The sequence below is a fragment of the Sander lucioperca genome, chromosome 20 (genome assembly GCF_008315115.2).
Source record: "Sander lucioperca isolate FBNREF2018 chromosome 20, SLUC_FBN_1.2, whole genome shotgun sequence".
In the NCBI taxonomy this organism is placed as follows: domain Eukaryota; kingdom Metazoa; phylum Chordata; class Actinopteri; order Perciformes; family Percidae; genus Sander; species Sander lucioperca.
The window spans coordinates 18,004,270-18,019,651 of NC_050192.1; the positions used below are offsets into that span (position 1 = coordinate 18,004,270).

At 39.9% G+C, this 15,382-nt stretch overlaps 1 protein-coding gene and 1 long non-coding RNA gene across 2 annotated transcripts in view; one reads left to right on the top strand and one right to left on the bottom strand.

The window, feature by feature from the left end:
* Positions 1-1,474, top strand: part of capn5a (calpain 5a) — a 45,377-nt gene extending 43,903 nt beyond the window's left edge. The window contains exon 13 of the mRNA XM_031304239.2: positions 1,244-1,474. Coding sequence (XP_031160099.1) covers positions 1,244-1,420 — 177 coding nt within the window. The 3' untranslated portion in view covers positions 1,421-1,474. The remainder of the gene's footprint in view (positions 1-1,243) is intronic.
* LOC116053236 lies at positions 1,385-7,969 on the bottom strand. Its single transcript, XR_004105780.1, has 4 exons — positions 7,958-7,969; positions 6,510-6,517; positions 5,443-5,444; positions 1,385-1,501 (listed from the first exon to the last, which is right to left on the bottom strand). It is a non-coding gene; the product is annotated as an uncharacterized LOC116053236 (long non-coding RNA).
* Positions 7,970-15,382: the final 7,413 nt, after the last annotated feature.

Here is a 15,382-nt window from a genome sequence, read left to right on the forward strand (position 1 = left end):
TGGGGTTAGGGGTTAGGGTTAGGTGCCTTGAAGTCGACGTTGGGGGCTTAAAACGCCATCGAGCAAAGTGTACTTGGTGACATGTTGTGTAGAGATGGTCCGATGCCATTTTTGGATGATGTGATGTATGGATGATATGATGTATAACAGCTGTATACTACTATCTCTGTATGGATGATATGATGTATAACAGCTGTATACTACTATCCCTGTATGGATGATATGATGTATAACAGCTGTATACTACTATCCCTGTATGATGATATGATGTATAACAGCTGTATACTACTATCTCTGTATGATGATATGATGTATAACAGCTGTATACTACTATCTCTGTATAGATGATATGATGTATAACAGCTGTATACTACTATCTCTGTATGGATGATATGATGTATAACAGCTGTATACTACTATCTCTGTATGGATGATATGATGTATAACAGCTGTATACTACTATCTCTGTATGATGATATGATGTATAACAGCTGTATACTACTATCCCTGTATGATGATATGATGTATAACAGCTGTATACTACTATCCCTGTATGGATGATATGATGTATAACAGCTGTATACTACTATCTCTGTATGATGATATGATGTATAACAGCTGTATACTACTATCTCTGTATAGATGATATGATGTATAACAGCTGTATACTACTATCCCTGTATGATGATATGATGTATAACAGCTGTATGCTACTATCCCTGTATGGATGATATGATGTATAACAGCTGTATACTACTATCTCTGTATGGATGATATGATGTATAACAGCTGTATACTACTATCTCTGTATGATGATATGATGTATAACAGCTGTATACTACTATCTCTGTATGGATGATATGATGTATAACAGCTGTATACTACTATCCCTGTATGGATGTGATATTATTTCTATCTTTGTTGACGGTCTGGCTCAGGTTAAACTCTTTGTGAAACATGAACAAACACAAACAATGAACGCCACAGAACTTTCTTTTATTCTGCAGTTTGACAGTCAGTTATAACGGAAAAACAACATAAATAAACTACTTTAACGTAGATTTTCTTTAGGGCTTTATTACGTGGTGCATAAACTCCAGTACTTCCTGATACCGATACCAGCGCTTTAGGCAGTATTGGAGCCGATCGGTATCGGAACATCTCTAATGTGTATGTGTGTGTGTGTGTGTGTGTGTGTGTGTGTGTGTGTGTGTGTGTGTGTTGTTGTCACTGCGTCTCTCAGCTCTACAACCACAACGTGTTGATGGACTCCTTCCTGGGTCAGGTGACGCTGCCGGCCCAGCAAGGCGACTTCCAGCAGACGCTCCACCTGAGGGACAAGGGCGACCGCCGCGACAACGACCTGCCCGGAACCATCACTGTTGTCATGGTGACCAGCACGGTGCTCACCAACATCTGAGACGCACCACGAAACCGTCCAGTCAGCTAAAAGTTTACCAAATTAAGTTTACCCCCTTCCTGCTGCTTAGTGCTTCTTCTTCTTCTTAATATTATCGTTACGTTTTTAACACATGTGGCCTTTCCAATAAAAACGCCGTTCTTTCATGTCGCCAACTGCTGTTTTGGGCTTTTCTTTTTTTAATTATCGGTTTGGGCACCGGCACCCTTAAAAGTATCGTTTTAGCATCGATATCGGACCAACAAGGCGCTGCGCTACCTTTGGCGTCGCCACGCACCGCCCGGATTTGCCGCTTTGCGCTGCGCTCAAAGTTCAACTTATTTCAACTTTGACCTAGTTGCCGCTGACCTTTCCGAAGTGAAACCACTGAGATAACAGCATGCTGTTACCTAGCAACGGGAAATAGCGTCCTTGCCACCCTTGACGGCGAATACCTGCGCTGCTCTCGCGGTGCGCAGAGAGCAAATCTGTTATCACGTGTAGGCGGGCGGCTTAACTCTTCCACAGTTCTGAGGGAGCAGTGGCGCTCTGCCAGACCGTCCTCCACAGCGCTGTGGAGGACGGTCTGGCTAGTCCACTAGGGCTTTGACTTTTGCCCAAAAATCATATTCGAAGTTCGTTTGTCTATTTGAATATATTTGAATATTTATTAATAATATTTTGACCATTAAATGCCTTCAGTAAGACTTATATTGGTATCAAACTTGGTATATGTCCTGTCCACCAGAGGGCAGTGTATCAGTCAGTAGGCAGGCAATGACGTTTTCAGAAGAAAAACACACTGCCACAACTGTTACTTTAAATTAAAAGTCAGAACCTGGATTCAACACAAACAGTATGCTTTCGACAGGAGGTTCGGAGCTTTCACCGTAGCCTATGTAAGTGGTCTGATGTTTATACTTTTGCGCTGGTGTGTGCGTCAAGCCGGTGTGTGTGTGTGTGTGTGTGTGTGTGTGTGTGTGTACACAACTACTGCACGTAGTTCAAACAACTCTGAATTGTAGTTGAGAACGTCAGTTATAACGGCTCACGTATTAAAAAATTGTCGGGTTTAAATCGGGCTCATAATTCCAGTTAACGGGCCGGGCCGGGCCGGGCCGGGCCGGGCTCGGACACAACGTGCACGGGCTCGGGTTGGGTCGGCTTGATTTTTTGTGCCCGATCTAATCTCTAGCGTGTGCACTAGGACCCAGAGAGGTTATAAACATGATTTACGATCGCTCGTGTTTATCAACTACTACTTAGTGTCCCAGTTTAATTATACATTAAAATCAAATGTATTTGATGCCAAATTTAAGTAAATGTGCACTTTGGTGGCTTTTTTTTTTTTTTTTTTAATGCTGATTTTTCTGTTCCATAAGGGAAAGTATTTCAGTCATGGAGGGGATGAGAGGGGTTATCTAGGATGGCTTTCATTTTGCCATTAATGAACAACTTCAGCTCAAGTTGTGTTGTTTGTATTTCCTGTATCCTTGTGCATAATTACAATAATACACTGTGTGCAGAAATATTAGGCAAATGAGTATTTGGACCATATCATAATTTTTATGCATTTTTTTCCAACTCCAAGCTATATAAACTTGAATGCGTATTGGATTTAAGCATTTCAGGTGATGTGTGTTTGTGTAATGAGGGAGGGTGTGGCCTAAGGACATCAACACCCTATATCAAGGTGTGCAGAATTATTAGGCAGCTTCTTCTCTTCTCTTCTCAGGCAAAATGGGCAGAGAAAGAGATTTACTGACTCCGAAAAGTCAAAAATTGTGAAGAGTCTTTCAGAGGGATGCAGCACTCTTGAAATTGCTAAGATATTGGGGCGTGATCACAGAACTATCAAACGTTTTGTAGCAAATACTCAAAAGAGTCGCAAGAAACGTGTTGAGAAAAAAACCCGCAAATTTAAAAAGATTTGAGGAGAATCAAACGTGAAGCTACCAGGAACCCATTATCCTCCAGTGCTGTCATATTCCTGCAACCTACCTGGAGTGCCCAGAAGTACAAGGTGTTCAGTGCTCAGAGAAATGGCCAAGGTAAGGAAGGCTGAAATCCGACCACCACTGAACAAGAAACATAAGTTGAAACGTCAAGACTGGGCGAGGAAATATCTGAAGACAGATTTTTCAAAGGTTTTATGGACTGATGAGATGAGAGTGACTCTTGACGGACCAGATGGATGGGCCCGTGGCTGGATCAGTGATGGGCACAGAGCTCCACTGCGACTCAGACGACAGCAAGGTGGAGGTGGGGTGATGGTATGGGCTGGCATTATTAAAGATGAGCTAGTTGGACCATTTCGGGTTGAAAATGGAGTCAAAATGAACTCCCAAACCTACTGCCAGTTCTTAGGAGGTACATTCTTCAAGCAGTGGTACAGGAAAAAGTCTGCATCTTTCAAGAAGACTATGATTTTTATGCAGGACAATGCTCCATCACATGCATCGAAGTACTCCACTGCGTGGCTAGCCAGTAAAGGCCTCAAAGATGACAGAATAATGACATGGCCCCCTTCCTCACCTGATCTAAGCCCTATTGAGAACTTGTGGGCCCTTCTTAAACGGAAGATTTACGCTGAAGGAAAACAGTACAGCTCTCTGAACAGTGTATGGGAGGCTGTGGTGGCTGCTGCACAAAAAGTTGATCATCAACAGATCAAGAAACTGACAGACTCCATGAATGGAAGGCTTATAACTGTTATTGAAAAGAAGGATGGCTAAATTGGTCACTGATTTTTTTGTTTTTGTTTTCAGAAATGTTTAAATTGAGTTGTTTGTTGATTATTCTCACTTTAAAGGAACACGCCGACTTATTGGGACTTTAGCTTTCACCGTAACCCCCAGAGTAAGACAAGTCCATACATACCCTTCTCATCTCCGTGCGTGTTGTAACGCTGTCTGACGGTTCCAGCGGCATCAGCCCATCACAGTACATGCAGGTGAATGGTTCCAGTAATCCGACTGCTCCCAATAAGTGACAAAATAACGCCAACATGTTCCTATTTACATGTTGTGATTTGTATAGTCACAGCGTGTACAAATAACAAGGTCACATGAGACACAGCCATCTTCTAACCGTATATAAACTGGGAACTATATTCTCAGGCGGAAGAATATAGTACTTGGGCGGAATGATTTGCTTTGCAGCAAGCCTGTCTGAGAATATAGTTCCCAGTTTGTTTACGGTTAGAAGATGGCTGTGTCTCATGTGACCTTGTTTTTTGTACACGCTGTGACTCTACAAATCACAACATGTAAATAGGAACATGTTGGCGTTATTTTGTCACTTTTGTCACAATTCGGAGCAGTAGGCTAGTTGGAACCATTCACCTGCATGATCTGGGCTAGGCTAAGCTACCGGTGGAGCCGTCAGACAGCGTTACAACACGCACAGAGATGAGAAGGGTATGTATGGACTTGTCTAACTCTGGGGGTTACGGTGAATAAGCTAAAGTCCCAATAAGTCGGCGTGTTCCTTTAACAGATGCAAATAAACAAGTGAGATGGTAACATTTTCATTTTTCATTTAGCTGCATAATACTTCTGCACACATAGATTTTCTCATTAGAAAGCCAAAATCTCACTTTTACTTCCTTAAATATTCAGGATTGAGGTTTATTAACATTTTGGATTGACTGTGAGCGCTGTAGTTGTTCAATAATAAAATTAATCCTCAAAAATACAACTTGCCTAATAATTCTGTACACAGTGTAGACCTTTTTCACGGCAGACATGTTGACATGTCGTAGTAGGAAAAGCACAGGTGTATTCAAGACCATTATTCTACTTCGTTTAAGAATGCTTGATTCTGATTGGCTGGGAGGAGGGCATTAACCCGGCATATTGCCCGCTGACTGAGCACAGCGTCATCAATTAGTAGATCAATACGCCGCTTGTATTTTTTTTCTATCACAGAAATTTCAAACATGAGGTCCAATTGTAAAAATAAACCTTGTTTAAAAAAGTTTCTAAAATGTGTCAGAAATCTACAGGAGGGTCAGTCGATACATAGTTTCACAAGCGAGATACAACTACGTTATTAAACTAACGTTAGTGATCAGATGCAGCCTTGTGTGGTTGCTATAGAAACTAATTAACGTTAGCTACAGTTGAGCTAACGTTATTCGCCGTAGTAGATGGCTGCGTTCCACTTAGGAGAGGTCCTGGTATTGTGCATGCTGACTCACTGAAATAGCTCACTGGGACACTTGATGGAACTGAGCCATCGTTAAGGTTATCAATTTCAGCTTTTCCTACTATGACAAGTCCAAATGTCTGCTGTGAAAAATGTCCATGGATACTTTGAAAGAGGTCTACACCTCTTCTGAATACTGAGCACCAAACGGCACACAAACGGAGTCACTGTTTAAGACCAAAGAAGGTAAATATGGGAGTTCATTCATCAGGTGGACGGATGAGGGATGGAAGTAACAAACATGAATTGATAAAAATGGAAGATGTGAAAATGCCTGTGAATTGAAAAATAGAAAAATGTGAATTAAAGTGATTTGATTAATTTAAAAGCTGATTTGATTAAGCGCTCATGATATGATGAAAAGCCACGTTTCATAACGTTCCCCGTCTTCCATTCATCAGCCATCATTCACGACACAAAATTGCCCATTCATCATTTAAGGAAAGTTGCCTCAAGGGTGGAAGCAGCAACCAAAAAATTAGAAGAGAAAAAAAATGAAGTCAGGAGAATTCATGCAACTTTTTAAAAGGGTGTCGGACATCTTTCGGAGAAATGTGAGCGGAAATGGAGCCAAAACCACTGACTATTGAAGAGATGAGGTGTGTGTGTGTGTGTGTGTGTGTGTGTGTGTGTGTGTGTGTGTGTGTGTGTGTGTGAGTGACAGTTGCCATGATGTTTTTATCATAACAATTTTTTAATTTTTGCTGTTTTTAAATGTCATGTATCCCTGTACGGTGTCCTTGAGTGCCGAGAAAGGCGCCTTTAAATACAATTGTATTATTTTCTATTATTATTATTATTATTATAATAATAATAATGTAACACTGCCATGTCTGGTTATTATGGTCTGTTTCTATCCGGCTCTCTATCAGGTAATCTGTCCTTCACATGAGTCTAAAACCACTGAGGCTGACGTGTCTTCAAACACAGATTATGCAGAGATGTGAGGAAAAACCAGTGATAAGTGTGTGTGTGTGTGTGTGTGTGTGTGTGTGTGTGTGTGTGTGTGTGTGTGTGTGTGTGTGCGCGACTGCAGCCATTCTGCTCTGAGGTCTTCTTGTGAGTCAACAAACACTGACACCACTCACCTCATAAGCTCTACACCAACCCTCATCAGCAGCTTATAAATTGTAGTTTAACAAACATGACTTCTTTATCTCATCATCACAAGAAACTTTGAATCATAAGGCTTTATCAAGTCATCTATATCCGTTGGACGTGTCTAAAAGCTTCGCAATATGTGTCTAAACTTTTGACCTGAACATTTTCAACGTGTTATCTTAACTTACTGCACAGGGAGGGGTGATCTAATGGATAGTTAGGAGTTAAGGTTGAATAAGTCCTTAAAGAAATAGTCAAGAAACCCTTTTTTCAAACTTTAAAGAACCCTATTACGTAGAATGACCTCCTAGACTTCTTGAGTTTTATATTTAGAATAGAATAGGTCTTTATTGTCATTGTCACATGTACAACGAAATGTAAAGTGCTCTCCAGTCAGTGCATCAATTCATTGAGTTATTTAAAAAAAGAATAAATAGAAACATAGCAGCATTAGCAGTATACATGAACACACATGGTCATACACACTTTCTGTCATTTGCATAGATCTATTTCACATTAGCTTCCATATTGCACTTTTTTTTTTTTTGTAGATTTATCAGCGACCTCCTCAACACTTTTCACCAGCAGCTGTTACATTCATTTTGGTTTGATTCACCGTTCCACCGTTTCCCTTCATGACAGTATTGCCAAAACAAAAATAATAGTTCTAAAGTAGTTCTCTAGGATTGTATCTCAATACTCCTGCTATATAAGGTAACTTTAACATTGATTTGTATCCTTGGTAACAGCGACTCACTCAAGGTCCGTTTAGATGCTGTTGTGAAACTTTCGATCATATCAGATGATCTTCATCAGTAGACTACACTTCACCGACGATACCGTGTGCTATGATTGAAAGAGAGGTGACATTGTTTGGTCAGCTTTCTAGAAAATGGTTTTAGATAAATTAACCTAAAACATAGCTGAAACTTTGTGTTTGTGTGTGTGTGTGTGTGTGTGTGTGTGTGTGTGTGTGTGTGTGTGTGTGTCTGAGTGTCTGAGACTCGGCCTCGAGTCGCACTTAAGTCTCACTAACAGCTGACTTCAGACTTGACTCGGACTCGAGCTTCGAGACTCGTCAACAACCTGTTTTCATACAATTATTGCTTTTTAAATCTAAATGTATTCATGTATTTCTATTTTCTTTTATTGGCGCATATACGGGGAAACGTATGACGAGCTGTATGTCCCCTGCCCTTTGCCATAATGTGCAACGTAACGCATGCGTTATGCCTTATGTGCGCGCACTCACATATTAAAAAAAATGCATTGACGATGGCGACACCAAGTCCTCCTGGAGTTGTGCCTGTTGTCATTAGTTTTGCTTTCAATAACTTGGTAAATAGTGGCAGTAAGCTAACAGCTACATACAAGGTGTGTGGCACCAAGATAAATGATGCCGGATCAACAACGTCGGACTTCATCAGGCGTCTCAAAACACATCCAAATAGGTCATTCACTCACACAGTAATGTGAAAGAGACGTTACATTTAGCATATATCGTCACAGGTAACAAGCTAACCATCGCAAAGTGTTGTGCTAATGCGGAGAACAGCCACATTGTATCTTTATAGTTAGTAGTCGCTGAGGCTCAGACATCCATGGCGCACAGGAGGCGGGACGCACGGATCCATCTCCCCAGGAACAAACGCTGTGTCGGGGGGGCTAACTCAGGTGATGCGTAATTGATCCCGTGGATGATTTGTAGACTATTAAGTGAACAAGGTGTACCCGGTCCACCAAACACTGGGCCGTCTTGACTGTCTTAATTCTGCACATATTTCTGTTACTGTAGCCCTGTTTACTATTTCATTATTTCATCCATGTGTGGCGCAGCGGATCCGTGCGCACTGTCACCTGCCGTGGAGACGCTGGCCTCACTAACCTCTCCTCCTCTGAGTCGGGTCTCCCTCGCGCTGGACTCAGTTTCACTGAGCGTACTAACACTTAGAAAATAAATGGCATTACATCAGTGAGTTCAAACTGCTTATTGTGCGTAATTTGGACTGACACTGAGATGGATGTTGTTCTGTAACTGGTGTGGCGCTGCCACTATTCTCTTGATTTCCACTTCGACATTAGACATTTTTTTGAGTGAAAGAGACATTACATTTAGCACACATCATCACAGGTAACAAGCTAACCATCGCAAAGTGTTGTGCTAATGCTGGGAACAGGCAGACTGTATCTTTATAGTTGTATCCATATGATGTGACCGACTTAGGTTAATATTTCACCAGGTCAGAGGGCTAGAGGGATGTGTTAAGTAGACCCCATAAAGTTATCCTGCAACTGATGTTGATACTGTACTGTCTGGATGGCAGCTACTGGACATGTTTTGAATTCATAAGATTTAACAATACAGTGTTAGGGACAGATCAGATGGCCAGAGACTTGAGACTTGACTTGGACTTGCAAAAAATGACTTGTGAGCATCTCTGGTGTGTGTGTGTGTGTGTGTGTGTGTGTGTGTGTGTGTGTGTGTGTGTGTGTGTGTGTGTGTGTGTGTGTGTGTGTGTGTGTGTGTGTGTGTGTGTGTGTGTGTGTGTGTGTGTGCTATATTTGTGGGGTCCAAAAACCGGGGAATACAGTATACTTGTGGGGTCTGCACAGCCTTGTGGGGCCCAAAATGCTGGACCCCACAACTTTAAAGGTCTGTTTGAGGGTTAAGACTTGGTTTTAGGATTAGGGTTAGAATTAGGTTATGGTTAGGGTGAGGGTAAGGGTTAAGGTTAGGCATTTAGTTGTGATGGTTAAGGTTAGGGTAAGGGGCTAGGGAATGCATTATGTCAATGACGGGTCCCCACAAAGATAGTGAAACAAACATGTGTGTGTATTTGTGTGTGTGTGTGTGTGTGTGTGTGTGTGTGTGTGTGTGTGTGTGTGTGTGTGTGTGTGTGTGAAGACGGTTGCCATGATGTTTTTATCATAATGTAACACTGCCATGTCTGGTCATTATGGTCTGTTTCTACATGTTTTGGTTAGGAATAGTTGCTTTATAGTTTCCCACATGACTAACATTAAAGGAGATTTAATATCATTAAAATAGGGGGACTTCCCCCCCCCGCAGCGAGACCAACTATAGCGGAGCCTGAGAGGTTGATGAGTGTGGATTGGCTATTACTCGTATAACATCTAGCCAACCAGATAGAGTTGTGGGCGGGACATTAAGTGAGACCCAGTGGTGTGAGTGGAGGGAGAAACAGAGCTGTAGCGGAGCCACAGTAGAACACTTTTAAATTAATTAAATTTATATCAGTAAAATAAAGATAAAAATCGTTGGTGGCCAACCAACATCTCTTACTTACTCTACTTTTATATTTATATATATATATATATATATATATATATATATATATATATATATATATATATATATATATATATATATTATTTTTACATTTCAATGTTCTTTTATACAGCACCTTAGTGCTTTTTGTACAGCACTTTGGTCAGCTTAAGCTGAGTTTAAATTAGTCTAGAAATAAACTTTACTTACTTAAATTCAACATAAGAAACCTTTTTACATACCGAGACATATGTTGCTTATAATAATTAAAATCAGAAATCATAATTAAAACAATAAAAACGGGGTCCCAAGTGTTACTGTTTAATTATAATCTTTATTATACAGACAACTGATTATAGACTGATATAGACCAAGGTATAATAACAAGTATATATCACTGACAACACTGTAAGATACAACAAATATAAATGCATTCAAATTCCTCTCCATTAGTATAAAAAAAATCACATAATCATTTGATTTAAAATCAAACATCAGAACAGTAACACAAGATAACATGGTAAAGGTAAAAAAAAATGTTTTTAAAACAGCTTAGGTGACTAATGTTGAAAGGTTAATTACCAACAAAAATATTAAAAACATCACATAACATAATCCTCCTGTAGCAGTGATCCCTATAATCACACGGATCCACAACAACGTCAAGAAAAGCAAAACAAACTAAATATATATACAATGTAATATAATATATACATACAAAACAAACTAATACAGATGATAAGGGAACATCTGCACCTTGTCATGATCAAAGGTTGACTTCTAACTTTCAAAACTAATATTTTTCAGTATTTTCTATTATTATAATTATCATTGGTATTCATAACTTTTGGTATTTATGTCTTGTTACCCATCGTGTAATTCCCCTACTGTTCTTTTTTCTTAATTTCATTTAATAATTATAATATTAATAATAATAATATCACATACAGGTTATGTAGTTTTTTTGTTTGTTGTTTTTGTAATCTCTCTCTCCGTCTTTCTCTGTTTTTTGTGTTCATGTTCAAATCTTTTATTTGCGTGAATATCTAACATCCATTGTTTTAACATCAAGTGTATAACACGCTGTATTAAAGCCAATGATGAAATGAACATATGCATATTAAGTCTCTCTCTGAGCTGAAAGCTGCTCTCCTCTCCGTGTCCTGTGGTTCACAGCGACTACAGCAACACAGAGCATCAGCAGCAGGACACTGAGCACTGAGCATCTCACTTTGAAGAAGGTGGAGTAAATCCCAAAGGGCTCCATGTACACTAACACAGTTCTGCTGCTTGACACACACTTATTACCATCAATAACTGCACACCAGTACTCCCCTGCGTCTTCCAGTGAGACATTAGAGATAACCAGGCTCCCATTATTATCGTACCAGCTCACTCTGCTCATGCTCGGATTAGTCCTTACACTAAATATTCTTCCCTCTGTTCGGTTTGACTTGATGAACCAAAAGCTGAACATACCCTCTCTCCTATCTCTGCATCTGAGGGTGACATCTTCTCCCTCTGAGAAAAGCTCTACAGCAGGGGGACCAAATTTGGGGCACACCAACAGATAATACATTTTCACTCTCATAGAGGCTTCACAGTGGTACACACCTGAGTGATTTAATGTCAGAGATGAGAACACCAGTGGGTAATTTTGGTCCACTGAAGGAACAGTCTGGTTTTGTTGTCCTGGGTCAATGTGGGAGAGTCCTTTAAACCAACGTGGAGGCTGGTCATCAGTGGAATCAGTCACAGTGCACGGCAACACAGCCGTCTCTCCCACTGAGTGGTAGATCATCTCTAATCGTAGGCTCAACCCTACAGTGTGACTGCTAACACACTGCTGTTGGTTCATCACCAGACAGGTGTAGTTTGTAAGGTCTGTTGCTGTGAGGTTGAATAAACGAAGAGCTGATGTGTTTGTCACCACTTGGTATCTTCCTGTAACATCGTCCATCACTGATGTCGTATTGTCCCCAAAATCTCTGCTCCATGTTTCTTGCTCATATCTAGAGTCCTGTTTGAGCCACTGGACATCCAGATTATCAGCCGCTCCCTTACATGGCACGTCCACTGTTTCTCCAAATCTAAAATGTTTAGAATAGTCTAGATTAGATCTCTCATCTACTGAACTACAAACAGTAATACTGATGTTTTTCTCATGTGTCAGTTTGCCCTCAGTCCAACACTCCTCTTGGTACAGGCCGGAGTCTGAATGGATCAGGTTGATGATTAAGAAATGATTTGTCCTGCCGTAAAGTCGTCGTTTCAAGTCTTCAGGTACTGTTGAGTTCTTGGACCCGAGGTAAGAGGTGTTCCACAGGACGAGCTTCTCCTCACCAACAAATCTGGAGATCAGGCAGGAGTTGGTGTTCTCGGGGAGGCTGACGAAGTAAAAGCCCCCTTCCTTTACGATGATAAGTTCTTCTGCATGAATGTTGTTGATGAGAGCAAACAGCAGGAAGGAGAGCTCTGCGACTGCAGCCATTCTGCTCTGAGGTCTTCTTGTGAGTCAACAAACACTGACACCACTCACCTCATAAGCTCTACACCAACCCTCATCAGCAGCTTATAAATTGTAGTTTAACAAACATGACTTCTTTATCTCATCATCACAAGAAACTTTGAATCATAAGGCTTTATCAAGTCATCTATATCCGTCGGACGTGTCTAAAAGCTTCGCAATATGTGTCTAACCTTTTGACCTGAACATTTTCAACGTGTTATCTTAACTTACTGCACAGGGAGGGGTGATCTAATGGATAGTTAGGAGTTAAGGTTGAATAAGTTTTTGTGTGCATTAATTTGACAGAAATCGACATCCATCTACTATAGATTGCTCTGGTACCTTATAAGTTATTATGGTAATATAGAGGGGTAGTATTGAAGTTTAAGCTCTATCTATAGTAATGGATATGAGAATGAATGTTATGTATTTATGCCTGATTTCATGTAGAAGTTGATGATTGGTGCACAAACACAGTCACCTCCTACAACAGATAGCTTCTCAGGATGTAACTCCATTTTCCTGAAGACGGTCTAGTACCCAAACGTTGCCTACTTTTAAACTTTACATATTTTTTGCATGTTAGACAGTACGCGGGAGCTTCAATACAGGCAAGAACCTAATTTTAGGCTATTTTGCTTCCATAACATGCCTTCTTTTAGTAGAAAAAAAACATGTAATACAAACAATAATTTCCTAATGTAAATAATGAACCGGTAAAGCTCTATGTTGATATCTGTAAGCTTAAATATTTGACCCTATTCACCTGGAGTGTCTTCAAAATGTCTGAATTTTATTCAGACATTTTATCTTTAAAGATTCTAGAAATCTCTGCACATTTGAATAAGATAAAGCCTAATTTTCATATTTAAACTCAACATTTCAGAAAACTGAGGCAGCTCGGCCTTCACTGAGGAGTTCATGCAGTTCTTCCCTCTCAACACTAGATGTCTCCGTCTACATATTCTTCTCCTCATTTAGGACCGTACCTCTACAAGAAACATCACACACAGTGTGCTGAGAGGAAAACAATGCATGACTCAGTATGGTTACATCCAGGTTACGTTTGATTTAAAGTAGTTTTTACCTTAGTTGTTTTATTTCTGTTTTTTAAAGTTAAAGGGGCTGGAGCCAAGTCACAATGTTGTTATTTTGGAGTTCCATACGGGCTGCAGCTGTGGCTCAGGTGGTGAAGTGGTTGTTCAACAATCAGAAGGCCGGTGGGTCGATCCCTGGCCCTGCAGTCCCGTGTTGAAGTGTCCTGGGGCAAGACGTTACATTTCATCTCATTTAGCTGATGCTTTTATACAAAGCGACTTACAATTAAGTGCTTTCAAACTTCAGACAACCAGTAGTAAGTGCAAGTACATTAGCTTTAAATAAGCAAAGCTATATATATATATATATATATATATATATATATATATATATATATATATATATATATATATATATATATATATATATACAGTATCTCACAAAAGTGAGTACACCCCCAATATATTTCATTATATCTTTTAATGGGACAACACTGAAGAAATTACACTTTGCTATTTTTATTTTATTTTATTGGTTTATTTGATAGGGACCGTGCATATTTATGAACATTGTTGTATAAAAACACCATGTAAATATGCCAGAATTAGTTAAAATAACTACTTTCCATCTGCAGTCCCTAGGCAGGTGACATACATAAGACTAACAGAGACAACCAGCAATCACACAGCGCTCATTCACTATACATTAAAAGGTACGCATAATAGTGACGTTGACAAAACAAAAACAAAATATACATGATGCATGATACATGACAAAGACGTGCTACGATGTAAAGTATGAAGTGTACAGCTTGTATAACAGTGTAAATGTGCTGTCCCCTCAAAATAACTCAACACACAGCCATTAATGTCTAAACCGCTGGCAACTAAAGTGACTACACCCCTATGTTAAATTCCCATAGAGGAAGGCAGATTTTTATTTTTAAAGGCCAGTTATTTCATGGATCCAGGATACTATGCATCCTGATAAAGTTCCCTTGGCCTTTGGAATTAAAATAGCCCCACATCATCACATCCCCTTCACCATACCTAGAGATTGGCATGGGGAACTTTCCATAAAATCATCTCTCAATGCAAATCACACCAGCTATTAGGCTAACTGACATAAAACCATGCCAATCTCTAGGTATGGTGAAGGGGATGTGATGATGAGGGGCTATTTTAATCCCAAAGGCCAAGGGAACTTTATCAGGATGCATAGTATCCTGGATCCATGAAATAACTGGCCTTTCAAAATAAAAGTCTGCCTTCCTCTATGGGAATTTAACATAGGGGTGTACTTACTTTAGTTGCCAGCGGTTTAGACATGAATGGCTGTGTTGAGTTATTTTGAGGGGACAGCACATTTACTCTGTTATACAAGCTGTACACTTCATACTTTACATTGTAGCAAAGTGTAATTTCTTCAGTGTTGTCCCATTAAAAGATATAATGAAATATTTACTAAAATGTGAGGGGTGTACTCACTTTTGTGAGATACTGTATATATATATATATATATTATTTTTTTTTGTTTATCTGAGGTGTAGTCGGAAGAGATGTGTTTTTAGCCTTCGGCGGAAGATGCGTAGGCTTTCGGCCATCCTGATGTCAATAGGGAGCTCATTCCACCATTTGGGAGCCAGGACAGCAAAAAGTCGGGATTTCGTCGAGTGATTAGTTCTCCCTCGCAAGACTCTGAACCCTGAATGTCTCTCTATGCTGAGACATTGGTGTGGGAATGTTTATCGCATTGGAAGTCACTTCGGATGAAAGCATCAGCTAAATGAAAGTTAATTTGGCGTAAACAGCATTACTCATGTTAAAACCTATTTTAA